Source organism: Ascidiella aspersa, chromosome 1, assembly GCF_963924565.1.
Source record: "Ascidiella aspersa chromosome 1, kaAscAspe10.2, whole genome shotgun sequence".
In the NCBI taxonomy this organism is placed as follows: domain Eukaryota; kingdom Metazoa; phylum Chordata; class Ascidiacea; order Phlebobranchia; family Ascidiidae; genus Ascidiella; species Ascidiella aspersa.
Window position 1 is genome coordinate 14,537,084 of NC_139447.1, and position 26,489 is coordinate 14,563,572.

Consider the following 26,489-nt stretch of genomic DNA (forward strand, 5'->3'; position numbering starts at 1 on the left):
TTTGATCCTAAATCGCTTCTTTTCTCTGGGTTGCCTAAGATATTTGCTTGTTTTGTCTATATTGTCGATCTTCATATATTTCGCAGGTGTGCCGCCGAATTTATTTAGCTCTGTGGGTGTGCCGCAAGTGATAAAAGGTTGCGGAGAATTGGTTTAAAGCACACCTTCCCAACATCTAAAATGTATCAATTAAATCTCCCAAGTTTAGCATTTTATTTATGATTCCCTTTCCATATGAGCGCAGGTCAGTATAACTAATAACTATAGCAGCTGTTATCCATCCTGTTCATGTTTAAGAGGATTATTAACTCGGTTTAAAGTTATCTTAATTTCTTGAATTAGCAAAAGTTTTTTTAATTTAGTGTAAAAAAATATTATTTTAGGTACGATCACTTTACCAGGTGTTAGTGATGAACTTGGGGTGGGGTGAGGGAATACGTAAAAGGTTGTATATTCTGGGCATTTAGAGCCTGTTCCGAGTTATACCCTTTTATGTTTATTAGGCATCAGTCTTAATTTGGCCTTGTCGAAATTGTATATTTAGACGTTGCTGTTGTTCTAATTTCTGTTTTATGGTTCGAGCTCTCTGAGGCCATAATTAAAAACACAAGTTAAAGTTTAACTAGCCAATAAAATTAAAATAGTATATACAAAGCTGGTTATGAAGCTTGACGAAGTATAAATATGCATCTGCTGACCATGCCGAGAAGGCTTAAAACGGGGATTTTTAGCAATGCAAAGTTCCTTGTTTAGCTAAGATTTGGATAGCATTAATAACTTTCTTTAATTGTAAATATTAATAAATTGTTGAAAAGTTGAAACTAAGTGGGATGCGAACTTAACTGGGTGTTAGGCGAACATGCTTTTTATGCCGGGTAATTAGGTTAAGACCCATGCTTCCATTTAAAACACTTTTAGTGAGGTGGCTCCATGATTTGCATTATTGCGACGAAAAACGTCCACTTCTGACAGTATTAAACATTATGAAGGTCTGGAAGTTATTATACCACTAGATATCAATCAGCAAACGATTACGCAATGATGTTTATTGTATCAAAACACACGAAGGGTCTTTACTAAAACCAAAATGCCTAAGTTATAAGCCGAAAGCGGGCTTACAAAGTAATTTCGCTCATACTCTTGAATAAAAAATGGTGCGCTCGTAGCGCGCAAAGAAACGCGACAATCATCGTATGCTAATTAGGTTGAAATGTATGTTGGCTTAGCCAGTCCACGTCGACCGTCGCTCAGCAATACAGGGCAGCTAATTTACACAAAACTATTTACACGAGTGTGGGCAGCTGCTGTGGGGAGAACAATCCGGAATAGATTCAAAGAATCGAGCCAGTTTCCGATCACTGGGTTTGGGAGCCGTACGCCTGTTGGTAGCTGGCGTAATAGTTCTGGTACTGTTGGGCGGCAGCGGCTGCGGCCACAGCGGCTTGTTGCTGTTGTTGCTGTTGTTGCTGCTGTTGTTGTTGTTGTTGCTGCTGCTGTTGCTGTTGGGCTGCTTGCTGCTGATAGTACTGGGCCCATTGTTGGCTGTAGTCAGTCTGAAACAAAAAAACGCCGCAGTTAGTTTTAAAGCGCACTGGAATCCAAAACACGTGATGGTCTGCCGCGGAGCCCCAAACCCCAAAAAACAACATCACTCAGTAGCAAGACTTAAGAAAAAACTTCAATTTAAAAATATATTTGCCATATAATTGAGGGGAAATTCATGTATAATAATGGACAAAAAAGCATTAAACGCCAGGCAAAAAATCTGTTTTGGCACAAAACATTGATTATACCTGGCCCTGTTGACCATAGGACTGTTGGTACGACTGCTGGCCACCGGCTGGCGCCACACTGTGCGCTTGTGCTGGCTGTTGGGCATTATTTGCGTTGGCGGCTATCTGGGCAGTCTGTTGCTGGTAAGCTTGATGATAGTTGTAACCACCGCTGGATGTCTGCAATTTAGATTTAATATTGTTGTGTGGCTGCTAATCTGAGCTTGGGTAAACATTTTAGTCACACACCTAACCATTTTTATAATTTACAGCAGTGGTTTGTTTTCTAATTATAGTTACATTCTCATACTAAGCATTACGAAACCGCAGTCCGCCAAAAGTTTTTTTTATTGGTGAAAACTATGCTTTTGTACCAATTTTACCGGCGTGAATACAAAACTGTTTCACGCTTAGCGCCAATTTGTCCTCTTGTTTCAGTACTTTAAGCCCCGATAAGAAAGCACTATAACGCCCAGAGTATACGTGCCGACTTACAGTGTTATGCATTTTTATGCTGCTTCTTTGTTACGGCTACAAATTTGCATAACTGAGAGTAAAAGTTTTGTGTTATGTGTTTGCTGTCTGGTAAAACTAATTTTTGTCTTGCAGGAGAAAAGGTAACAAAAAGCTGTAATGTTGCATTATTGTTAAACAGTTATCTAAAAAAATTAGCAAAATTTTATGTGATTTTGGACGCCACGTTAAATTTACCTTAATTGTGGATCTCTCCTACTACGATTATTATTTGTCAAAATGTCTGAATTTATTAATAATATATCCAGGTTACCTAATTAACAGTAATTCTGCATAGTACTATACTTCTTTATAAAGGATGTTTATCAATGTATTGTTCTAGTGGTCTCAGTCAAGTATCGTACTTTCGAAATATTAGTTGCAGGTCGGCGAAAGCAGTTTTTTAAATGTTACGGGTCCGCAAGTGTCAAAAGGTTAAAAACCCTGTCCTAAGCCAACTCCAACTGATTTATACCTCCAGAATCTAAACCTAAGTAACTGCAGCATCTCGTTTTCAAAAAACAGATTCGCTATTTGGGGGAAATCAAAACAAAACCAGGTTCAAAATTTTGATAAGAATTATATATTAATTAAACCCAGTAAACCAAGTTGGCCTAATTAGACGTCTTGAAACCCTTTTACCCAAACAATTGCACAACTATATTTTTCTGAAAAAACGTGTTTATAGTTGTTGACCGACCGTGGGACTTATACATTTGCGACTACACAAACATGAGTACAAGATTTTACCAATAGAACTGTCAAGTTGCTGTGTGTGACCGGCATCGGGCAATATGTATTTTTTTGTCAGCGACATTTTCTCATACAAATATATAAAAAGCAAAGGCAGATAAGAGGAATTAAAGCATACCTGATTATTGCCTCTTCTGTTTTGCTGTCCTTGGTTCTGGTTGCGATCCTGATAGCTGCTTCGGTTGTGGGAGCCTTGGTTGCGGTTGTTCACACTGTGCAATATTATAGGTTATAGCGTATCGCTCAATGGTTACTCGCACAAAATTAGCAATATTTTGGTAGTGCGCGATATGTTTTTTAATATTAAATTTGAGTTGTCCCATTCATAAGGAGATTAGATTTTAAACGTGATAAGACTTTACAGGCCTCAATATTATTCATATCATATAAATATATATACCAGGGGTGAAGCCCCACAGGCCAAGTTGCTAATGCAAATTATCCTACCCGCCAACTTTTTTATAAGTGGGAACTAGGCTATTCGTCATATTTTCCGGCCATTTGAAATAAGTGCGAAACTTTTTCGGGCATCGCGTAAATCTTGTTGATGCATGTATAATGTATATAGTGGTTCTCAACCTTATCTAACTATTTTGTGCCCACGACGTAACTATTTAAGGTGATTCGCGGTCCATTATAATATAAAAAGAAGGACAATCAACAGAACAATACACGTATTTTATGAGCAATAAATTTATTCCCAAAATCAGTACAGGAAATTTCTGAACTAAATTATCCTCAAATCGCAAACTAGAGTCCACCAGTTTTAGGGGGAAACGATCACATTTTTGAAATTCCTGTAAATCAGGAAAGTCACGAAACACATCTTTTCAAAAAGATGAAAAATATATATGGAAAATGTGACAGTTCGTCACCTTAAGGATATTTTCGTAGACGTGATGTTCATTTTTATTATCAAGGAATGCGTTAGCTGTGAAAATGGCGCAAATTTTGTGCCATCGAAATTTGAAACCTCTTTTCGACATTTCCCCACGAGAGCCATCTCACTTACGAGTGTAAATAAAACTATGGTGATTGGTTTCCAAGTGACTATTTACAAATTGCTAGGTTTTACTGCAGATAAGTGCTAACAGCAAAACACTTTTCTTTTTACATTTAAAATTAAAAAAAATAGCAGATCCTATTTGTAGCCTACACCAAAACTAGTACTTTATTTTATTAGTTGGCCTGATTTTAAACCTAAATAAAAAATACGAAAATATCAACGACTGTAACAATGGATGGGTGGTGGGGCTCGCACCTTTATGCTTTGCAAAAACATTTTTTTGTTTATTGGGAAAGTACCTGAAGACAAGTTTAACAACGTAAGCAATTAAGCATGTATCAAAAACAATGCTGCAAAGGTTTCTTCGTATCTTCTACGAATTCAGTCGTTTTTTTCATAATAGCAACAACAAAAGAAACTTGCCTATGGTTGTTACGATTGAAGTTTCCACTACCGCCGGAATAGTTGTTCCTGTTACCTCCGTAGCCTCCGCGACTATTATTACCACCACCACCACCACCACCACCACCTTGATAGTTGTTTGATCGTCCACCGCCACCACCACTGCTGCCACCGCTATAACCTCTGTTGCTGTGATTCCAATTGCCTGCGTAAATCAAAATTTCGATTTTTGTTATATTCAGATTTAACAAACTAAAACAATTATAAAACAAAAATCTTTAATATTTGGCGCGCAACCAGAATCGTTTAGTTTTTCACTATTTGCGTTCAAGGCAGCTAATTTATTGGGAGAAATTTTTCGCAGTACCAGACTTTCAGTTATTTATATATATATTTTTTTAAGCAGACTAGCATTTTAATAAATCACAATAAAGCTTACCCTTGTTTTGATTATATCCTCCGCCTCCATAGGTGTTATTAGTCCTCCTGTCTCCTCCATAGTTGGCTGTAAAAATCACAAAAAATTTTTTCTAACATACAGTAAAAATCCAAAAAAAACAAAAAAAAAAACATAAAACATTTGTAATGTGTATGTCACAGAAAAAAAAAATATATTATTTAAACAAAGTAGTTCTATATTCATGGTATTACAAATAGACACTGACAACTGATATGTGGAAAAATAAATAGATTTCGCTTGAAAGTATTTTAGTCACAATGACCAGATATAAGAAGCAAAAACTTTTTGGTCCTATTTGTTTATATTGATAAATTTTTCAAGAAAATGGGTTATTGGCTCAATTTTTGCCTGAAAGAAAGATAGAAAGATAATTTGCTTGCTATAAACAGCGTTTCTGTTGTTGGCTAATCAAAATATTACTCAGAGTTTGAGAGCTGTACCAATTTTTTTATGAGTATACCTTAAACAAGGACTTGAAAACTTTTATTAATGTTTCCAAAAATAAATTAACTGAGAGTTATGTCAGAATGACTTTTTTACATATCACTGCCAAAAATATCAAAAGCTTCCACAAATGTAACTCACATCTTGCACTAAAATCCTGATTCCCGCCGAACTTATTGTAACCGCCGCCTCCTCTGCCTCTGTGCTGCATCCCACGCATCGCATTTCCCTGATGCTGCTGTTGCGGCTGCTGATGGTGGTGGTGGTATCCTCCTCCGCCGACACCGCCGCCCCAACTACCACGGCCCCCACCATTGTTGTAGAAACCGCCTGCTAAGAACAGAAGGTCAATTTTAAACTGTTAGTGTTTGTTCACACGGTTTTGTGTGATCTGAAAATTATTGAAACTGCAAATGTTTATAATACAAATCAGTTGAAAGTATCCAGCTTGAAAATAAACAACAGTAAATCGGATGCTGCTACAAAAAACATATTGTCAAAGCAAACAAATACCAATTCGTAGCAAGAGGTACAAAAAACCTCTAAACCCCTGTTCAATAGTCTTCATTATACCAAATGAGTCATCACATTCCAATACAACTATAACATTGCACACAGACACAAGAATTGCCAAAAAGATAGGCAGAAGTCTAATAACATGCATCTAAAACTATTGGTGAGGTAAAAAAACTTGTTCATAAGTGTATGGCAACTAATTTAACATTGTTTTGCCATTAAGTATCAATAAATTCCTCTACTCTGATGAAAACAGTATTAGTGTAAGGCAGGCCTGGGAAAACTAGGATCCAACACACAAAGCAATTTAATCCAGCTGTTTTTAAGTAAAGCTTTGGGCAAGAATAAGACTTTATGTTTATTTTTTACTTGATTTCACAATATTTTATTTAATCTTTTTTTTAATCTTGTTTAATCCCTTACACATTCGAACTATTGCCAGCTTGTCAAAACAAGAATATTAATGCATTATTTTAAAAGAAACAATAAAGTGTATTATGTGTATTTCAGATCCCCTTTTATGTGGCTCACCAATACACTGTCAAAAATAATTGCCCACCCCTGGTTTAAGGTATGCTTTTTTAACACATGCAAATATCGAACCTCTGTATCGCTTTTCAGGTGGTGGGCCATTTTTCTTCGCTTCTTCCTTGTACTTCTCAATAACCTTGGCTGCCTTTTCCTTGTCGAGGTCAGGGTAGATCACTTCAGTAAACAGCTCACCTACCTCTGGCACTGTAAAGTTTGCTGCGAAAAAATAATTGTCAAGTAAGTTTCTCTTCATGGGACATAAAGTAGCAGCAAGAGTTGGGCACCTCTGGGTCTAAACAGAATATTATTTCATATTTGAACTTATTTTGTTGTGTGCTTCCCAATGCTTGCTGCTAACAGAACTGGGTCCTGGTTTTCATAAGGAAGTAAGCCAAGACCGAGTCCAGTCGTGGTTACACTTTAATAACACAAATCAGTGAAAAGTCAGGCTCACCGCCTAGAACGATTTTGTTTATGTTTGTCTTCTTCAAAATACCTTTCATTTCAAAAACAGCAATATCAGGTATCTCGCTGCCCTCATCGTTAGTTCGCTTATCCACGCGACTTTTATATTCTTCGTCAGACGGTACAATTACAATCGCCTTTCGTTGAAAGCCCTCAAACGAACGCAATTTGCGACGCTGGGCGGTTGCATACACATTTGTCTATTTTGTTGCCAAGAGCCCAAGATATATTTGTATATGAGAAAAGAAAAAACAATGTAGTTATTTAGGTGGGGAAACTTTATAAAGTCACCATTGGATAAGTCAGTTAGAGATGCAATCTGAAATGATATAACAATTAGGATTCATTATTAATTAGTGATATGCTGGGCAACACAAATAGGCAACATACACCCCAAAAGAAGAAGAAATAAATTATACTTACCTTGGCCCTGTCAAAAGGAATTATTATTAAAGTATTGTATTGTGTGGATAATATGTTTGTGCAGTGATATTGTTAATTTTGTTGCATTAAAATTTATGTTTTCATATTTGTATATAAATATTCCAAAAGACAAAACATACAAAATAAAAACAATAAAAATACATAAATTTACTGAAGATCTACAAATGCAGTTTAAGAAACAGGGGACGTATACAGGATTTAAAATCCTAAGCAAAGTGCATAAGTGTAGTATCTTTAATTTTTGAGACACAAGCAGCATTAACCAGCAATCCAGCATAGAAAAACTGAATAAGAACTTTTACAAAAATAAAACTTACAACAGGATTATTTAAAATTTGTAGGTCTTCAGTATAAACTCATTTCTCAAACTGTTTGGTTTACAATCAAAAATAAATTATAATGTTTGCCACACTTACTACATGTGTATAAAGCAAAGTGTTAAACAATAACCCTAAAACGTCAATCGAATTTATACATTTACTGTACTTAAATGCAAACAGTTTGAGAGCAAAAACAACACATCAAACAATAAGCTATAAATGCTGCGAAATGGTAAACCATTGTGTAAAGTTGTTGTCGTACAATGAAATCAACTTTTATGTTGCACTTGATAAGTAACTGATTTAATATATTTAAAAGCTTTGAGAAAATTTTCTTCCTTCTGTTATTGGTAAATGTATAAATTTGTCCCATTGTAGCACAGAAATTACAACAGTTTCTTGAATTTTTTAACTTTATAGAAAGAATCACAATAAGACGAGTCAAAAATTGCAAAATTTACTAATGGTCAAATTTTGCTATTCACAATAAAATATTACCATTGCACTACTACATTCATAAGTATACTTTTTATGGCATTAAATAAACATTTACATTTAACAAAGCAATAAATTGGCCATAACTGTTGGTTATTAGGTAACATTAGGTTTGGCACACCAGTTTTGCAAAATATTAACCTTGAACCCGAATGGACAACTTTTATTTTAAGCATATTATGTGAGTGTATGTGACTGTGTATTGTGTATGTTGGTGTGGGTATGAAATAATGCTTCCAGAAATAATCCTTGACAGCTGCCAACCTGAAAGTAGAAGAGTTTATTACCATTAGGTATTTTTAATTACCTGATCCAGAATATAGTTTCTTTTCTTGCGGCATGCCATTTGGAAGAGTCGATTTAAACAGTTAGTGGCATGCTCCTGCATCATGTTGATTGCATCCCGGTTGGTTTTCACAGCTACACCAGTAACCTGGGGTAAGAAAACATACAAGGCAATTATAATTAAATCATAACAGACAGACCAACAAAAAAGTTTTATATCAGATTTACTGCACTAAATTCAATAATAACCATGTCCAAAAGTGATAGTAATATTTCTGGTATTAAAAGCACACACAATTAATTAATTATTTTTAAACTCCACAAGAAATCTCCATGAATGTCAGAAACATTCTAGCTGTTGAATTTTATCGCTGCACTTTAGGATGTATTTCTCTATTAAACGCCTTATATTCATATGTGAAAAGCACGCTATGCCATTAACAACATAAACATGTAAGATTTCATATTGGTATAGTAGCACAACATTAATCAGTTCCTTAACTAAATGAGATTAAACTGAGACTTTTTTTTAACAACTTAGGAACAAACAATATAAATAAAGTATCAATTTTAGACAGTTTACAATAAATTATATTACACTATTCAATTTCTAGCATATTGTTGAATTATAACTAACCCTCATTCTTCTGAGAATTGCACTTGTTCCAAGAATGTTGTACTTCTTCTCCAGGTGTTCCTTAGTATATTTGTTGGCCCAATCAGTCTTTCCACATCCAGGCAGACCACATAGCATTAGAACCTAATATATGCAAATATTCATTTAAATATTGGAATACTTAAGTAAACTTTAAAATAAAAACCTATGTATTTGAAAACCGTATCTGAACACAAACACACCTCACAATCCTTTCTGGCAGTTTGACCCTTAACCCCGCGAACACGCTCTTCAAGAGGTACAGTGGAGACATAGATGTAATCTGCAAACTCTTCTGGGTTGGGAAAGTAGGGAGTTTCCTGCAGCAAGGTAGGTCAACATTTACTTTTTAGCCAACTAAGCAATTTGAGCTCAGGCAAACAAGGGTTTGGTAAATAAATATAATGACAAAATATCCATTTAATATACCTTAGCACCAAAGTTGCATTCCACAGTGGTATTTTTGCTGAAAATGTGAGGAAACATTGGAATTTCGTTAATCTTTTCCTTAGAAATTGAGAAAGCTTCACCCAAACCAATTCCATTTTTAGAATAGCTAATAGTGGCATTTTCTTCACCAGTAAGATCCTGAAAAAATTAGCTAATAAAATTACACTATATAAATAAATGTATGATGCAAAGTAGTTATCAGTCACAGCTTTACCTATGGAATCAATAAAGCTAATTGTTTTTCTATGAAAAATGTTTAATTGTTTATCATACAAAAATTATAACAGAAACAGAATAACATCACTCTATGTTAGTTAGTACAATATATTTGTTTTTAAGTAAAACTTATGTACCAGGTAACAACCGATGACATCTCCCTCCTTGAATGTTTCTCCATACTCTTCGCATGTTCCTTTATGCACAGCTTTGGCCGAACCACAGTAAGCAAACGACGTCTCCTCCTCACCAAGCATGTAAGAGCTTGAATCGGTTGACCATCCAATGCGCACCAAATGTGGGTGCAGCTCATCTGGGGGAAGGTGGCGAACTGAGTGCTCCTCAGCCAACTTTAATAACAAAAAACATCATTGAACAGCGTTCCCAACATTTATTGGCAGTATTAGTTTAGTAAAACTGAACTTTTGAGTAATATGTACATTAACCTACTGATTTTAAAGGTAAAGCATATGTCAGTGTCAGTACATGTTACAGTTAAATCTTTAATTTTAGGTTAGTAAAATTGTTTATGGAATATCAATTAACATCTTTTAGTTTATAATACATGTAAATTAACAATGTACAGAGTTTTTAAATACATTTTTACCTTGCATTCAAAACACACTTTTCCAGATGTCACACCATAGGTTGCCCTGGCACCAGCCCATAAATAAGCAAAAGCTTCCAAGGTTAAAGGAATAGCAGTGAGACGATCGCGATGGTACTGCAAATAAAGTACAGGTTTGATGGTGTACATTGCAAGAGCCCAATAAATTGTAAAACGGTGCATATTTAAGGCCAAATAAATCTAAGGTAAAAAACAGGTTTTGTATGTAAGAAATACCAACCTTGACGTTCAAGTCACTGTTATACTTGTCCAAGACAACAAGAGAATCATCAAATTCTTCTTCTGGTTCCTCAGGTGGTGGAGCATATCTTAATTGTACAAATTCAATTGGTCATTTTAGAAAACTGATTTTTTAACTTGAATGTAAAATTCATTTTAAACTCTGTAATAAATATATTGTAACATACAGTATGTATGCTAAATAAAAAAAATTCACCTTTCTTCATATCTCTGTCGACGCTCATCATCATAACGTCTCTTGCGATTTTCTCTTTCTTTCTCTCTTTCTTTGAACTCCTTTTCTTGTTTCTCTAAAATTATCAAATGAATTAGTTTGATAAGGATGTATTTTTGGAAGCTATGGGAATTACATTTTTTTTTTTTGGGGGGGACAAAATGTGTTTGTCTTTAATTAGTTTGTCTGTTGTGTATAAAAAAAGTGTGAGTTTTAAAACATTTTTTCACTACTGTGAAATTTTATGGTATTAGTACCTTGTATGAGATTATAAAAAAATAGCAATATGTTTTTTTCTTTTTTAAATAAAACACAAAAGAAAATTAACCATTGGCTTTATCTTTTTCCGACTTTTCTTCAGAAGCCTTTTCTTTACCTTCTTCCTCAGCTGGCTGTACATCATTAGTTGCTGTATCACCTAACACGAAGTACACATATAAACTGTCTAAATGTTTTGACGTAAAAACAAACATCCGTATTATGAACTGACCTGGTTTAACATGAATAAAGTGTAAGGAAAATGAGTAATGTTAAGTGTTAACTGTAATTTCCCTTAATTGTATTTTATGTGTCATTTACTTTTATTTCATGCTTGACTGAGTCTTATGCATGACTAATTTGTTACAAAAAAAGGTATCATTTTAACATATGACTACAAACATAAAACAATCCATATTTAAGCAAAAAATAGAATTTAATATCAATGTTTTTTTTAAATGCCTCGGATATAGTTTGCCAAATAACTCTTTGGTAAGTTTGTACATGTATCCTTCTGGTAAGCTACTAGTGTATATTTTACTATGCTAAGATTGGGTTTAGGAAATCTGTTGTTGCAATGTGAATTAAATGAATTTTGAAATTCCATTTGGAAAAAATGCCAATTAAGGCAAATTATAAAGCATATGTAAAAAAATGCACTTTATAGAAATTATTTTATTTGTGCATAGTATATGTTGTTAGATATCGTCGGCGTAGAACCAAACTGGGCTATGTCCATTTTAAATGTTTTGAGTTAAACGCCAAAACTTTTTAGCGGTTTATGTCTGTTTTATAATATCCACTCAAAAGCAATGTTAATGAAACTTTTCATGATTACCAATGCATATTATGTGAAAAATACTGTATGGGTTTTATATTTATCGGAGCCCCCTATTTTTTCTGGCCTCCTTTTTGGACATAGCCCAATTTGGTTCCAAAATTTTTCAAAATTGATAACTTTGGTTTAGGACTTAGCCCCATAGTTTAGTAAATGACTGTTACAGAAATCAAAAAATGTTTAATGCCGTTATGTAAATAAACCTTCAGAAATCCATATGGGTGCTCCTGCCATTTGGGTTGAACAATTTTTATTCACTTTTAAATTTCTGCATTAATCACACTATACCTACCTATTGACTATGTTTCATTTACCGGGTAATATTGAATACATTACTAGTACCTAACATAAAACTAGTTGTTGTAAATGTGTACATTTATTCATGGTATTGTTAACCGGCCAGTTAAACAATAAGATTGTTACACATTTAACATTAACACTCTGACGCCCCGTGAGGACACCTGGGTTGGGGGAATATGTCACAAACATTTTACACCTTGAAGATGCAAACCAGAGATGTAAAGTGAAACCAAGCGACAGATACACATGCATTTCTTTTAAAAAAATATTTTTTACTGCAAAAATCACTGTAAATAAACAAAAAAGTTAAATAGGTAGAAGGCTGTAATTCAAACTGAAAATGAATATCACAATTTATAAATAAAAATGGCAAAAAAGTAAAAAATACACGTGAGAAAAAAAACTCAAACTATATCAATTAACAGAGGATTTGTAATTCAAACTGAAAATTTCTCAACCTTTTTTTGCTGCGACCCAAATATATATCAACATAGAAAAAGTGTTATAAGTTTTGCCAACTTATAAATAAAAGCTATCTCACTTTCCATAAATTTTCCATTAGCGACAAAATTCTGTTCACTGGACTTTTAAATAAGTGAACAAAACATAACAAATTATTAATATCATTACAGTGCAAACTTAATTAACATGAACCATAATGTTCGTTTTGCGTCTGAAATTTATTTAAATTTTAGAAAAATCTTGCTCAGAACCAATCTCATTACCTCTAACTATATAATACAACTAGAGTCGACGACCCATTAAATGAAATTTTGAGTCCGGTTACATGCAGACTTGGACAACTAGATAATTCTAGTTTTCTAATTCATTGAATTAGAGCAAAATGCGGCTAGTTCTAATTCTAATCTAATTTTTGAATTCCGTGAATGCTCTAATTCTAATCTAATTTAGATTTTACCAAAAATGCTACTTTGTCCAACGGCATTTTTAGTCTCTCAGTTCAAACACAGAATTTCAATTAAGATTTTCTGGTTGGAACGACTTGTATGTAATTTTTACAGGCTAAAAAGCATAAAAAGGCATACAAATTAGCACACACATATTTACCATTCACGTTCTTATAAGAATAAATTGTGATTAAATTAAATTGGTTGTAAAAACTAAATGTGATTCTAGTTCAAATTCTAGTTGAAATTTGATTTTTTAGGAATTCGGTAATTCTAATTCTAATCTAATTTGAGAAAACTCAAAACGATCTAATTCTAATTCTAATCTAATTTGGAAAAACTAAAATGCTCTAATTTTAATTCTAATCTAATTTTAAAAAGCTAAACTAAATCTAGTTGTCCAAGTCTGGTTACATGTACCAAGGCAAAAAAAATGCATTTTATTATTTGGAATGTCCCGATTTAAGCCGTTAGTATGCATAAGTACCTAAATTTGCGGTTTAAGATATATTTAACGACTGTTTTGCCACAAATAAGAAAAATATGTCATCCCCCAGTTGGGAACCACTGATCTATTCTACCCACACCTGTTGTCTCACGTATTGTGACTTATTTTTACCAATGCTTGATGGCTTGACAACCCGAGAAAAAAAAGTTGTTAAGTGCGTAAAGACCTGTTTGAACCAAGACCCACAAGATAATATTTTGGGGATTTTTCGCCATAGAGGAATTTGGCTAGCGTACACAAAAGCCAGCATAACTTCTTCAGTTTTCTATTTGTTAATCTTTTCTCACATGGTGGCTTGGTTTGTGTAGATATAAAAACAAAAAAAAACTGTACCTAATACATGGCACTGAGTGTTTTATGTTAACATTAACAAGCATGATTTAGATTATTTGTCGCTTTGGCTCAAGGTTTCTCACTGGATAAGTTTCTGGTTAAACACAGTGTTTTAGACCATTTACAAGGTAATATTTTAATATGCAGGACAAATAGGAAGCTGGGCAATTTTCGTTTGACCAAATTTGTTAAATGAACAGGTTTTAAGCGAATCTTGGATTTTACCCAATATGACAATTGTGTGTACAGTGTACAGAAGTATTAAATGGTATAAATACAATTTATGTAGATTGTGATACTATGCTTAAAACCACAATGTATACAAATGCTGGTCATCAAATCCAAAAATAAGTTAAACTTTGTGACCTAAGCCAAACATGTTTTGCCTAGCAAGTTGGTCTATGACCCCAAATTGACTTAGACCAGTTTGGAACTGAATTTTTTTTTTTGGAAGATATTACATTTGGACATATACCTTATAAACTTGAGATATAGGCTATGAAAATATATTTTTTTTTTAAAGAGATATGTCCACAAAACCATTAAATTAAAAAAAAAAATTATGAAATTGGACATAGCCCTGTTTGGTTCTACGCCTACAATATGCAATTTTGCTACTGGTTGTGATTTCACATATATTCAAGTTGAAGGTAACTTAAGTTAATCCACCAACACTGAACTTTACATATGTCATAACTAAACAATATTTAAAAAAAGTCATTGTTTAAAACTGCATCAAAACCCCAAAACCTCTTAATACCTGAATATAACCTACCATCGGCAACTTTTTCTTGCTCAGCTGTAGTTGCATCACCATTGGCATCTTGCTTCATTGGTTTAGTTTCCTGTAGAAATAAGATTTTACACATTGCAACAGGTTCACTCTTTACAGTAATAATGCAATTTGATCTTACCTCAGATTGGACAACAGGGCCTTCTGTTTCATTTTCCTCTTTGTTATTTTCATCGGTAGATGGCTCGTTAGCTTCAGGTTCTTCTTCAGCTTTTGGAGGATTTACTTGCTCAGTAATAGGATCTTCCATGGCAACATCAGTCTGTTCGGTTGTTGACTCTGGCTCTGCAGCTACTTGCATTTGTTCATGTTCTGGCACAGGGCTAGAAGTTTCCTCGGGAGTTTCTGTTGACTCCTGCTCAACAGCTTTTTCTTGCAGCACTTCCGAATTAGTTTTATCTATAAAAAAGCTTGATTGTTATTTACATGCAACAAAACAGTCATTTTGCAAAATGTCAAACACAAGATATAACAGGCCTTGGCAAACAAAGGGTCTGACCCAGGTAGAAAACAGTATAATCCAATTCGGATTTAAATCTAAAGATGCAATTCTACTTACAACATCTTGATTTAAAGGTAAACTTATCATTTTGACACTATTACAAGTTGTAAATTTTTTTCCAAAACAATTGTCAACTTTAACAATTTTTTTTTTATATTCTAAAAAATATCAACATCACATAACACTGTTCTTACCGACTTGCTCTTGATTTATAGATGCAACAGGAACCTGCAATTAAAACATAAATATGCTATTTACTCCTAATCTTATTTAAGCATGTCTAAAATTTAGTTTATTCTGTCTAGATTGGGATGTTAGACGAAAATAACCAAGAAGGGGCATTCCATAAAATGCTAAAGATTTACATTTTTACATAAGAATGAAAGTATTGAATACAAAAGTTAAATCTCTACTATACCGCATATAAAATCTCCAAATCAGCAAGCTGTTTGTGACATCATATTAACAAAAAATAACATTGGGCGAGTTGAGTTCATTGGATTTGTTTAAGAGGTTATGTGCAGTTACCCAAAATTAACAATTCTAACAATCGCTGGCAAGATATTAACATGAGTTGTTTTATTAAGTGAAGCTGTTTCTAGATTGTTGTGCAAACACTAACAAATATATACTGAATACAAAACAAAATCAACAGAGTTTCTTACTGGATCAGCATTATCTTCTGCTTGACTTGAATCTTCCTCCTATTAGGGTTACAACAAATATGAACCATTAAACAAAGTTGCACTTTACAGCAAACTGTATACTGCTCAATTCACACCATCGTTGTTTTCTATGTATCAAGTAGTTTGCCAAACATTTTCAACAGCACAATGTCCAACAAATACTGCCCTAATTTTGTGTAAGAGCATTTAAATACTTTGTGAAAAGTATATTAAAATTAAACCGATCACCTAATCCTATACTGTTAACATCAATATAAAAAAACATTTATTTATAATAGATAATTTCAAACAGTTAAATCTGGTATTTTAGGTTTGAGTGACAGCTGTTGTTTGGCCAAACTCATTGTGTACTTATAAAAATGATTAAACTTTTTTTAATAAATAGAATCAATCAATAAATTAAATAAACTGTACTATTTACACATAGGTTAAAATAAAACAAAAAATGTTTTTAAATTATATGAATAAAACAAACCTCATTGGTATCTGCCTCACTAAACATAGATTCCGATATGTCACCAACTTCGCCTGTAAAATTATATTATTTTATTATATTAAAGAATATTTTATGTGGCAGTATTACCCGTATCTAGTGGTTCATCACTTCCCAAATAAACAAAGGTGCTACCTATTGGCCTAACTTTTGGTTTCTAACTGTATTTTTTTTTTTTGCTTTATTATTTTTTCAACTCAAAACTTTGTTAAATTTTATTATTTAAGCTTAGTTTGGGAGAACTATATACAAACTCAATTTGGTAAATTGGAGCTGCCCAAGACTAATGCCATTTTTTTTATCTTTGTAATATGACTATGCCGAGACCATAGGTGCAAAAAGCGGATGTGCAAGAGTGTTTTTAGACACAAATAAACTTATGAAACACTTTTTGTGAACTTTTGTTAATCCTTGTTATGTTAAACTTAAATACCAGAAACAAAAGTTTCCTTGAATCCCACATAATAACACCGAAATTAGGTATGTTTAAAGAATAATTCCATAGGTTCTAGAAAGATAGGTTTTAAATCTAGAATAGCTAATGCAGAATATTGAATCCCTACCTTCTATTTTTTTATTTAATCATTTTATACCCTTAGTGACAACAATTAATCACAAAACATTTTGCTAGCATATCTATATTGCATGAAAAAATTAGTCAGCCATTTAAAGAAGATTAAACTAATACAGAACTACATACAAAATATCTGAACCATGATTGGGGAGGTTCGAAGTAGAATATTAAATCCTTACATTTGAATCCGACCAGCTCTGCCGTTTATTTCAGGTTATTATAACTGATATAATTTTTTGGTTTTCCGGGGATGGTTGCACCTTATTCTACATATATGCAAGTGGAAAGTTTAGATAAAGGCCTGTCACTTGGCGACACATTTACATTGTCGTCTTTAAATGAAGTCATGCAGTGTGGCGCCAGCGATTTTACAGGCGACTAATTACTTTGCATAACCTTCACCTAATTAATCAAGCAATATTGGGCGAGCAACTATCCCTATAAAACGTGTTTGCCTTGGGACAAAATGCGATATAGGAGTTACTTAAGGTCAAGTTTATGCCAACCTATAGCGAGGTTACACACAATGTAATTGTCAAGTATAGCTTACATATTGTAACTGGCAAGAACAATATTCGACTGAATAATAGTTCACATTTGTAGTAAAGTACAAGTGACATACAACAATGGTTTATAAAATGGACTAAATTGTACTTTATAGGAATAATATCGGCATTGTGCAACCCCATCGCACATTTTGTCTAAGGTAAGTGTGTTCAAGAAAATTAAGATGGAATTATTAATTGTGCAACTTAAAACATTATAGTAAATCGGAACTTTGAACCTGACATTAAACGTTGGTCTCTCATCAAAACACAGCATTGAGACCTTATGATTAGGTGAAAGTTATCACAAAGCAATTTGGCGCTGACGCCCACAGTTCGTAACTATAAAGTCAAATCAAGGTAAAAATTTTTGATTTTGAATCTAACACAATCGAATACATTGAAAATATGTTACACTGTAAAATATTGTTTGCAATACTTACCTATTTTATGGATATTGATATTTATTTAATTATCATATGAGAATTATCTCTAACGTTTTTGTTTTGAAAAAGTGAAAAAAGCTAAATGGTTTATTTTAATGATAATATTCATCAGGACAAAAGCTGTTACCTTTTGCAGAAGGTTTGCAAACCAAAGATTTTTGGAATCAACATACTGGAATAAGTCACAGCATTTTAACAACCACCCAAAGATTAACGGCTGTACTTACTCTCAATAGCCGACAGCAGAAGAGCAACAAGGTCCGCCTTTTTTAACCCTTTTGCAACTTCAATACTTCTGGCCTCCAACTCAGATTTGAGTTCAGCCACCTTCATCTTCTTTGGATTAATGTCAGACATTGTTTTCTATTCAAGTCTAAAAAATGCAACATAAGTTTATGTAGTTTAATGTAATAGGAGGCATGCCTGATACTTGATTAGGTTTACATAATTAAAAAGTTCGATGCCATTAATGTGGGGCTCAATCGGGATTTGGGCTTTATGTCACACTACACCTCATAGCAGGCTGTACTACACCCATCGTGCCTTGAAGCGCAGGCATCGTAGCATAATTGTTTTTGCGTCAGTAACACGCTTTTGCGAGCATGTGCCTGTGGATATGTTAGACGTCACCATTCTTATCGCCTTTTACTTGCGCCTGTGCTTTTACGTGCATTTTAATTGTTTTCATTTATACTTTGACCTGATGAAGCACGGTTGTGCGAAAGCTTGTCGAGAATCAAATACAATTTGTCTTTATACAGTGCCACCTGATTTCTCTATTTAGAATTAGGACAAATACGGCCATATACAAAGATTGATTAGGTTTAAAAGTTTCCAATCTATTTTATCGATATCTTGTAGCGATACCCCAGATTGGAAACTTTGGATATTGCGCGGGGGAGATGTTTTGCAGCTGAAAAAATGCGCGGCTGAAAATAAAATTTCGACTTGAACTTGCGCGGCTGAAAATAAACCATCAGGCTACCGAAAGTTGTAAATTGCGAATTTATATTAAACTTACAGCGTTAATAGAATACTTGAATCACTGCGCAATTTTTGGTTGGTGTGCGGGCGCAGTGCGCAGGTAAATATTTAAAAAGCTGAATAGTGTAGCATTTAATATGCAATATTACTCGATATTGCCTAATTTGACGTCACTATGTACGTGACCGTTGTCCACTGATGCGTGACCAAAACACCGAACTGTGCGTTTTTAGCGTTTCGCGGGGGATTCTATATGATGCATTATATTATATACGTCTTATAGACTAGCGTTAAAAAATGTTATGCAACTTCAGTATGCGGCCCGCCAATTTTTTTGTGCTTGTTAAGTTTCATACAGAAGTTTACGCGGCTGAAGTTTTGCGCGTTTGCTCGAGTTAGATTTGCGCGGCTGAACATATTTTCTATAAAATGCGCGGCTGTGACCGTGGCTGAAAGTGCTACTGCGCGGGGGATTTAGGCCAAACTTTCCAACCTGCGCGATACCCAGCATTTCCAATCTGGAGTGTAAACTATCATTTTCCAGGTTGTCAAGCCAAACTTTGTTTCACGGCTCTAAGTATGAATTACGTATGACTGTTAGTTTTTAAAATAAAAAGGTATTTACACTAGGTTGACAACAATCACAAACCATCTCTGAAAACACATTTTGTATCGGATAAGTATACCAATGCCACAGGACCAAGCATTATAGTTAAAGCTCCTATCTGATCTTATCAGGTATGGCAATGAAACATGAGAATTAAGGTGTAAAGGTTTTTCTAAATCCAAGTGGCCAAGAAATACAAGTCAACATGAAAGAACTACATTTTTCTACAACATGTTTTGTTATTTGATTTTGTAAAAGTTTTTTTTCCCAGCACTATAAGTCTTAGCGCATTTGTGCACACTGGCTGCTTGACAAAACAAGTATTTCCATCATAACAAATCGATAACTTTCTTCAATGCTCAATTTAATTTTAAACACAAATTACACAATTGTCTGCATATATGCATATAGAGTAGACTACGACAGAATCCCATCGTGTAAAACACTTTTTACGCCATTTGAATACAGTGCAAAATGTGGCGCTGGTCTAGAATCCTACCACAGTTATGAAATCAAGGCACAAAATTTGAGTTAGGGTGTGGGTGGGTGAAGTATTATAATATTCTTTATTCAATACTAATACTTGACCCACCATAACCCAAACGCTAACCCGCGCCCTAACCCAAATAATGTTTGTTGTGGTAGGATTCTAGACCAGCGCCCAAAATGTTTAACAGTTACCGAACATAAAATTAATCGCTTTTTAATTTCAACACCTGCTTTTGTGATTCAAGGAAACAGTACGCCTCGCGACTTAAAAATGCAATCAGCAACACAAAAAACACGAAAGCGAAGCGTGCTTGTTACGAGCGCAGTTTCAACCAATCAATATTGAGTACAGAATACGTCACAATTTATACGCTCTGTTAACTTCTTCGGCAAAACGGGAAGACAAAATACTGTAGTGTAGCAAATAAGAGCAATCTCTTTGCACATATAATCCTATCCACAAAGGAAGTTTCTATTGCAGGGTAGGGCTACAATATATCCTATTTTAAGAGGATTTTTTCCTTTTACAAATAGAATCAATGGTCCAACAAGGCCTCTAAAAATAATCAAATGTCTTCCTTTTTTTTGCATTTTGCGTAACTTTCTCGCTTTTTTGTCAGAATTACATTTTCGATGACTTTTCGGCATAAGACCTACGTAAGGTCAAGTAACTGTTTTGTAGCAGGCGATAGGATCAGTTTGATCATTTGTTATATTAATGTTTACTATTAAAAAGTAAAGGGAAACCCCAAATATTTATGGTGTGAATCTACAAAATACATTTGCCTTCTCATAGAGTATTTTTACATTGAATTTGCAAATAAGTATCCAATAAAAGGTTGGGTCCTTGTACTTCTTGTCTTCTTTTTTGGCAAAATTGTCTTCTCGCGACCCACAGGTTGGGGACCACTGGGCTAGGATGCTGCTTATCGTTTGGGTTCGGGTGGTTCAAGTTTTATTGAATTTAATCTCACGTTTTTTTTGTTTTTTTTTTGTGAGTGAAAATTTTCATTTTATCTCTTCCGGGAGTCTACTTATTGAACGTTTTTAGAGATGGCGTCAGAAAGTAAATGGTAATCTTATGATGTTTTGCTTTAAACTTGCAAAAATATTAATGTAATAGTTATCTATGTGCCCAATTCGCCACATCCCAGGGCGGATCCAGTATGACGTTTGTAAACATTTTACAAATGGACTTTGACAACCTACAAACATAATTAAGGTAAAAAACAATTTGATTTACGTACTGAGATGCACAAAAACACAGTTTGAAAAAGGCCGTGCCACCCTAGCTCCCCCTATTGATCTGCCCCTGGTCACGCACCCTTTTCTGGGGTAAAAAAAAACTTTTAAAGCAAAATTACATTGCTAAACATAATAATATTTATCACAACGAACAACATAGTTTTTTTTAATTTGGCGTTATGTAAAAGGCTATAAATCCTATTCTAGCGTTTTAGGTGTAATTCTGGCGTAGTTGTAATAGTCTAATTGGGATCTTGTGCCTAGTTTGGTTTTATTCCCACGTCGGTGTTTTAGAGTTATTTTAATTTTAACCCTATTGCTGGGTAGCGAAACACCATCAATAACTAATGTAGCAACGATGTCATGTTTTGTATAATCACCCAATATAAACCGATTTCTCCCCGTGAGAATAGCGACAGGCCATAGCTTTATCTCGCTTTTGAGAAACATTTCCACCCCTTTCTCTGTTGCCAAAACGCGGTGAGAACCATTGTACAATTTAATATGAAAATTACTCTCGTAAACCATTGTTTTTATTAATCAACATGGAAATAGCACTAAGAGCTGACGACCCCACAACAACTTAAAATGTATTTTCCATCGTTTATGTGACTCGTATATAATCTTTCGGTCCTACCACGACCGACAAATACGTTTAGTTTTAAGTTATTTATTGACATTAATCAAAAAGAACGAGAAAAATATTTGCTAACAACAACCACACAAACGCATATCAGTCCCAAATGGTTCTTTCAGCCAACGCCAATATAAATCAGTTTCGTTACGGAACTTACCTATGTCGACATAATGGGATTTGTCAGCCTTAAACAAACCTTCGCAGGATTTTCTCCTCACCGACAAAAACAGTAACAAAACGACAACGAATGCGTTACTTTTTGTCAAACGTGTGAACTAAAAAGATAAAGATTGAGCAAAAACAACAACCGCAATAGCACAAATCATGATTAGAGAACGATACGCCACGAAACAGCCTTGCATATGGTTTACAGTGAATTGGTTGCAACGACAAACAGTGATCATTCGACGGGCAACGAAGGGTCGTATTTTTTACATAGGGTGAATTTTATAAATTCAAAAAAAAAAAATGTCACATGACGAGGCATTTACGATGCAATTAGCGTTTGGTCGCTGGTAGTTGTTAGTGGTTTAATTCAATGTTTATGGACTCACTGCCAACGATAAGTCGCAGTCGTTTAGTGGGATTTTTTTTCGGGCTTGGTTTGTGCCTCCGTCGTAAGGTGTACCTGGAGCCGGACTGTCGTCGTAAAGTGAGCTTGGGAATGCCGTTTCTAGATTTATTGGGAGCCATATGGTCGCGCAAATCTTTGTCTCGACTTGCCACAACAATTCTGTCGCACGTGGCCAAAGTAGGCTCGTCAACGATGGGGCTTCGCGGTTGTTCATATTGGTGGTGGGAAAGTCTGCGTTCATCCGGAGGTTCGGGAATATCGTAAACTGGTTTAAAATTGTTAGAGACCTTGTGCACCCAGGAAGTAGGGCACGGATGTGTAGGGGATTGTGCCTCGGACGCAAATCCGCTTTCTGTTGTCTTTCCAGGCACTGGTGCACTATCTGCAGGAAGTAGACCAATATCAGCCCACACGTTGCGCTCCTTCGGCACAGCCTTCTGTCTAACACCGATTACTTCGTCATCTAAAGGCAGGTCGACGACTGATCTTGATGGGGAAGCACCTAGTTGTGGCAACATACGGTGGCTACACAGTTCAACTGTATCGTTCGACTCCTTTACTGTGAAAAAGGCGACAGGACATTAATGAAAATATATTGTATAGAATAACATCCAAGCAAAAAACACTTTTGACCAGCCACTCCTACAATTTTTTTATATCTCATAAAACACGAATTAAATTCGATACAAAAACATTTAAATTATTGCGATGTGCACATGGGAGTTAATGGCTCATGTTAGAACAACAAGTTCAAATCAGTCGCTTACTTGATGTGACGTTAAACCCAAGGTTATTATAGTGCTGTAAACACATTTATTTAGCGGAACCAGAACCTACCACTTCCGTGTGGGAGGTATCCATTTTCTTTGGAAGCGACAAGACGTGGGCTGCGACGTATGTGATTGTCATTTAAAGTCGGTGACTCGATTTCATCATATGATTTTGATTCGGAATATTTTAATAATTTTGAGGCAATAGCGTCAAGTTTTAAACCCTTCGAAACGAGAGTAACTGCAGGATGGCAAGAATCTACCAGTTTGACTGGCGCGGAGTTTTTGCGTCGGTTTGCAGTGGTGGAAAACGTGAAGACGTTGGGCGTTGGAGAAATTCGCGCAACTTGTTGGATCGGGTCTACGTGATTTTCCGCCTGTTCCAGAAAGGGTTCAAAAAGGTTGCGGTAGTTTGAAACCGTTCTAGTTCGTTTGCTGCTTCGCAAGTTGTGCTCAGCGGGACGCTTTTGAGCAAAGTTATGATTAACAGTGTGCAACCGAGGTGTGCGCCCAGCAGGGTTCCTTGAATGGCCTACATTAGCCGCTTTGTATGCGTTTTTATCACAATCTTCAGATGCATTGGATACCACATCAGAATCTGCATAACTGCCAGATTCACTGGAACATGTAAAGTACTCCGAGCTGTCTTCTGAGCTGACTGAAAACTCGCTTGACACAGGTGAGGAATCTCTAATACCACTTAACCGGTGGCAATGATTTGAAACAAATTTTCCATCTTCAAATTGCACCTCTGCATACTGTAAAAACCAACTAGTTAAAATCTTATAGATACAAATGGTCTTATAAATATGGAGAAGCTAGATTGATAAAAAAACTGACTTGCGAAAGACAATTTGAACTGTTGCTCAATATTCTTTTGCACATAAGCAAAAACCACATGAACTGCTTGAATTGCTGGAAATGCGTCATGTTTTTAAGCATTACAGAACAACATTTAGTCTTATGCTAACCTTTGCATGTGCTGCAGAAGAGGATTTGCGTAACAGTCTGTTAAGTCGCTTGTCAGTTTCTCTGAAACCATATTTCTTATGGAAAGTCATAGGAATGTCAGACTGTTTGGCTGAGCCGTCTTTTGGTCGAAAGGCACCAGTTTTACGCCTAAAAAAGTATGTTTAATTTGCTTATTTAAGTTTTTTATACCATAAACATGTTAACACTTCCAAGTTATGTTGTTGGCCATCTCACCTTTCACAAGTTTCACATTCACAGAAGCAATTTTTGTCCCCAAAAAATGATTCCCCATAGAAACAAGTAATCTCTTCACCAGGAGAGATGTCACGAAGCACTCTGACACAAGCAGTGTCACGGCCAGTTGACACAAAGCAACAGTTTGGACGACAGTCTAAAATAGGCACAATTTAGCTACACTTTTTGAAACTGAAGACATATCAAAAAGTCTTTGTTAAATTACCATGGTTTATAAATGAAGCTGGACCAAGCCAAAGCTGAGCACAATTTTTTCTTGTGGAAAACATTACACTAAAATCATTTTGTCCAGGAACAAGAAGAGTAGCCTCCTCTTCTGGTGTTAGCTCAGCAATGCATCCCACCAGTAAATTCATTTTATCATTCTTGTACCTAATTGCAAAATAAAGATTACAAACCTATTTAAAACAATATTGTATATAAACTTAGTTGTCTTTAGACCCTACCAATCTTTAGAGGCAGTTATTTTTGCCCCTCCATCTTCCAAGCTATATCTGTTGCACCGATTTATAACAAAACCACAATTTGGGTGAAACATGCCAAGGTAACGGTAAACATGATCTCTGAATACCTGAAAGAAAGTTGGAGGTCTTAATATATAAATGTATATAATACAATTAAATAAGCAATTATGAGAAAAGAGGGTTAATTTAATACACACTTGTTTTTGTTTGGAACTTTTATTCAAGAAATAACTTCTTGACCAATCTCCAGATAGAAGTTGGTTGTATGTGAGGTTATAGTCTGGATGCTTTGTAAATTCCGAAACAGTGTTTGATAAAACATCGGTTTTTCCTTTAATTGGTCGAAATCTTTGGGAAAACAAGATACGTTAGCGACGAAAGAGATAAATGCATATCTGACAATTTTAGATGTTCCATACCCAGTAGTTTAGTTCTGATAACAATTTCTAAAATATAAGGCAATTATTACACCCATGTTGTTTTAGTACTAATTTGGGTGCTGAAGCAAAGTGTGGGAATGATGATTTAACATAGTTAACATGCCTTGGCCATTTACTAACCTAAGATTCATCTTATGGGTGGTGAAACCTAGGTAAGGATCCAAAACTAGTGATGTCGCCAAGTCATCATTGTCACACAGTTCTCTGGCAGTCATATTGGTTGACGGTGCATATCTGCTGGTTTGTGTGTTTGTCTTTGATGGAAATGTAGTTGTAGCAGAGACAACCATGGCTTCTTTTCTTTAATAATAAACTAGTTAAAACCAAAAAAGATATTGTAACATACCTCAGTTATTTAAGCAAACTAATTTTAAAGCTTATTACTATTATTAACCAACTTTAACAAATTGTAGGACTAAATTAGGTATTTAGTTACTGAAAACACTCCGTAATTATTGATTTTAGATTTTATTGAGACTGCAAGAACGTTAAAGTATATGAATACTTCATACAGGATATACAGTGTAAAAAAATAAAGATAAAATTTCTTATTTAAATAAATTGTTTTCGGGCTTATAAGAAAGTTTCATTACAATAACTAGGCTATTTTGCAATTTTATTTAGCGCGCAAATTTTACCCCTCCTGAAAATTACGCGACGCGCCCTTTGACGTCATATAGTGCAGGGCACATATCAACTAACCCGTATGCTAAGCAAAAAAGTTGATCAGTAGAAATAAAAAAAATCTCTACTATAAACCGTTTTGCTAAACAATTAAGCTATGCTAAACACGTACTTACCGGTGTTAAAATCTTGTTGCCAGAGCAATACTTCTTCACATTATTCAATGCAAAAATATAGCTTTCTCTTTACCTTGAATTCAAATATTGTTTGAGAAACTGAACAAGGAAATGGCGACGGTACGCTTGGCTAGTTAGTCACGTGATAATTAGTCCGATTCAAATTTAGTCTGTTTCTTTAGAATGATAAACGCATAAATAACATACTATAAGCAGCAATATAATTTAATATTTAACAAATTAACATTGAAATAAACTT

The 26,489-nt window shown here is 34.7% G+C and overlaps 2 protein-coding genes across 4 annotated transcripts; both read right to left on the reverse strand.

The window, feature by feature from the left end:
- Positions 1–1,032: 1,032 nt before the first annotated feature.
- Positions 1,033–18,362, reverse strand: LOC146167945 (uncharacterized). Its single transcript, XM_083386180.1, has 23 exons — positions 18,221–18,362; positions 16,411–16,463; positions 15,915–15,953; positions 15,444–15,477; positions 14,869–15,146; positions 14,715–14,799; positions 11,138–11,227; positions 10,792–10,885; positions 10,576–10,663; positions 10,335–10,451; positions 9,865–10,077; positions 9,491–9,649; positions 9,265–9,381; positions 9,044–9,166; positions 8,429–8,554; positions 6,894–7,062; positions 6,470–6,613; positions 5,492–5,683; positions 4,886–4,951; positions 4,468–4,651; positions 3,157–3,250; positions 1,794–1,952; positions 1,033–1,553 (listed from the first exon to the last, which is right to left on the reverse strand). The coding sequence occupies exons 1-23, from the start codon at positions 18,348–18,350 to the stop codon at positions 1,356–1,358; spliced, it is 2,952 nt and encodes a 983-aa protein (XP_083242306.1). The 5' UTR covers positions 18,351–18,362; the 3' UTR covers positions 1,033–1,355.
- A 3,599-nt stretch (positions 18,363–21,961) lies between these two features.
- On the reverse strand, positions 21,962–26,349 carry LOC146167946 (uncharacterized). 3 transcript variants are annotated; one of them, XM_083397363.1, is made up of 9 exons: positions 26,231–26,349; positions 25,551–25,730; positions 25,188–25,338; positions 24,973–25,097; positions 24,732–24,898; positions 24,506–24,662; positions 24,271–24,418; positions 23,367–24,057; positions 21,962–23,088 (listed from the first exon to the last, which is right to left on the reverse strand). In XM_083397363.1, the coding sequence occupies exons 2-9, from the start codon at positions 25,718–25,720 to the stop codon at positions 22,478–22,480; spliced, it is 2,220 nt and encodes a 739-aa protein (XP_083253489.1). In that variant the 5' UTR covers positions 25,721–25,730; positions 26,231–26,349; the 3' UTR covers positions 21,962–22,477. The 3 variants fall into 3 exon arrangements, with proteins under 3 accessions (XP_083253489.1, XP_083253555.1, XP_083253619.1); XM_083397429.1 differs by having other exon boundaries at positions 25,551–25,743; positions 26,231–26,339; XM_083397493.1 differs by having other exon boundaries at positions 25,551–25,725; positions 26,231–26,323.
- Positions 26,350–26,489: the final 140 nt, after the last annotated feature.

What these genes read in the sequence shown, in the direction of transcription:
- LOC146167945 (XM_083386180.1), bottom strand. Translation starts at nt 18,350, where the DNA reads ATGTCTGACATTAATCCAAAGAAGATGAAGGTGGCTGAACTCAAATCT. An exon ending in CAGAAGATAATGCTGATCCA is followed by an intron (nt 15,478 to 15,914) that starts GTAAGAAACTCT and finishes TTTTAATTGCAG; the next exon opens with GTTCCTGTTGCATCTATAAA. An exon ending in AGGATATAATCAAAACAAGG is followed by an intron (nt 4,652 to 4,885) that starts GTAAGCTTTATT and finishes TGATTTACGCAG; the next exon opens with GCAATTGGAATCACAGCAAC.
- LOC146167946 (XM_083397363.1), bottom strand. Translation starts at nt 25,720, where the DNA reads ATGGTTGTCTCTGCTACAACTACATTTCCATCAAAGACAAACACACAA. An exon ending in AAAGTTCCAAACAAAAACAA is followed by an intron (nt 25,098 to 25,187) that starts GTGTGTATTAAA and finishes ACTTTCTTTCAG; the next exon opens with GTATTCAGAGATCATGTTTA. An exon ending in ATACCTCCCACACGGAAGTG is followed by an intron (nt 23,089 to 23,366) that starts GTAGGTTCTGGT and finishes CCTTTTTCACAG; the next exon opens with TAAAGGAGTCGAACGATACA.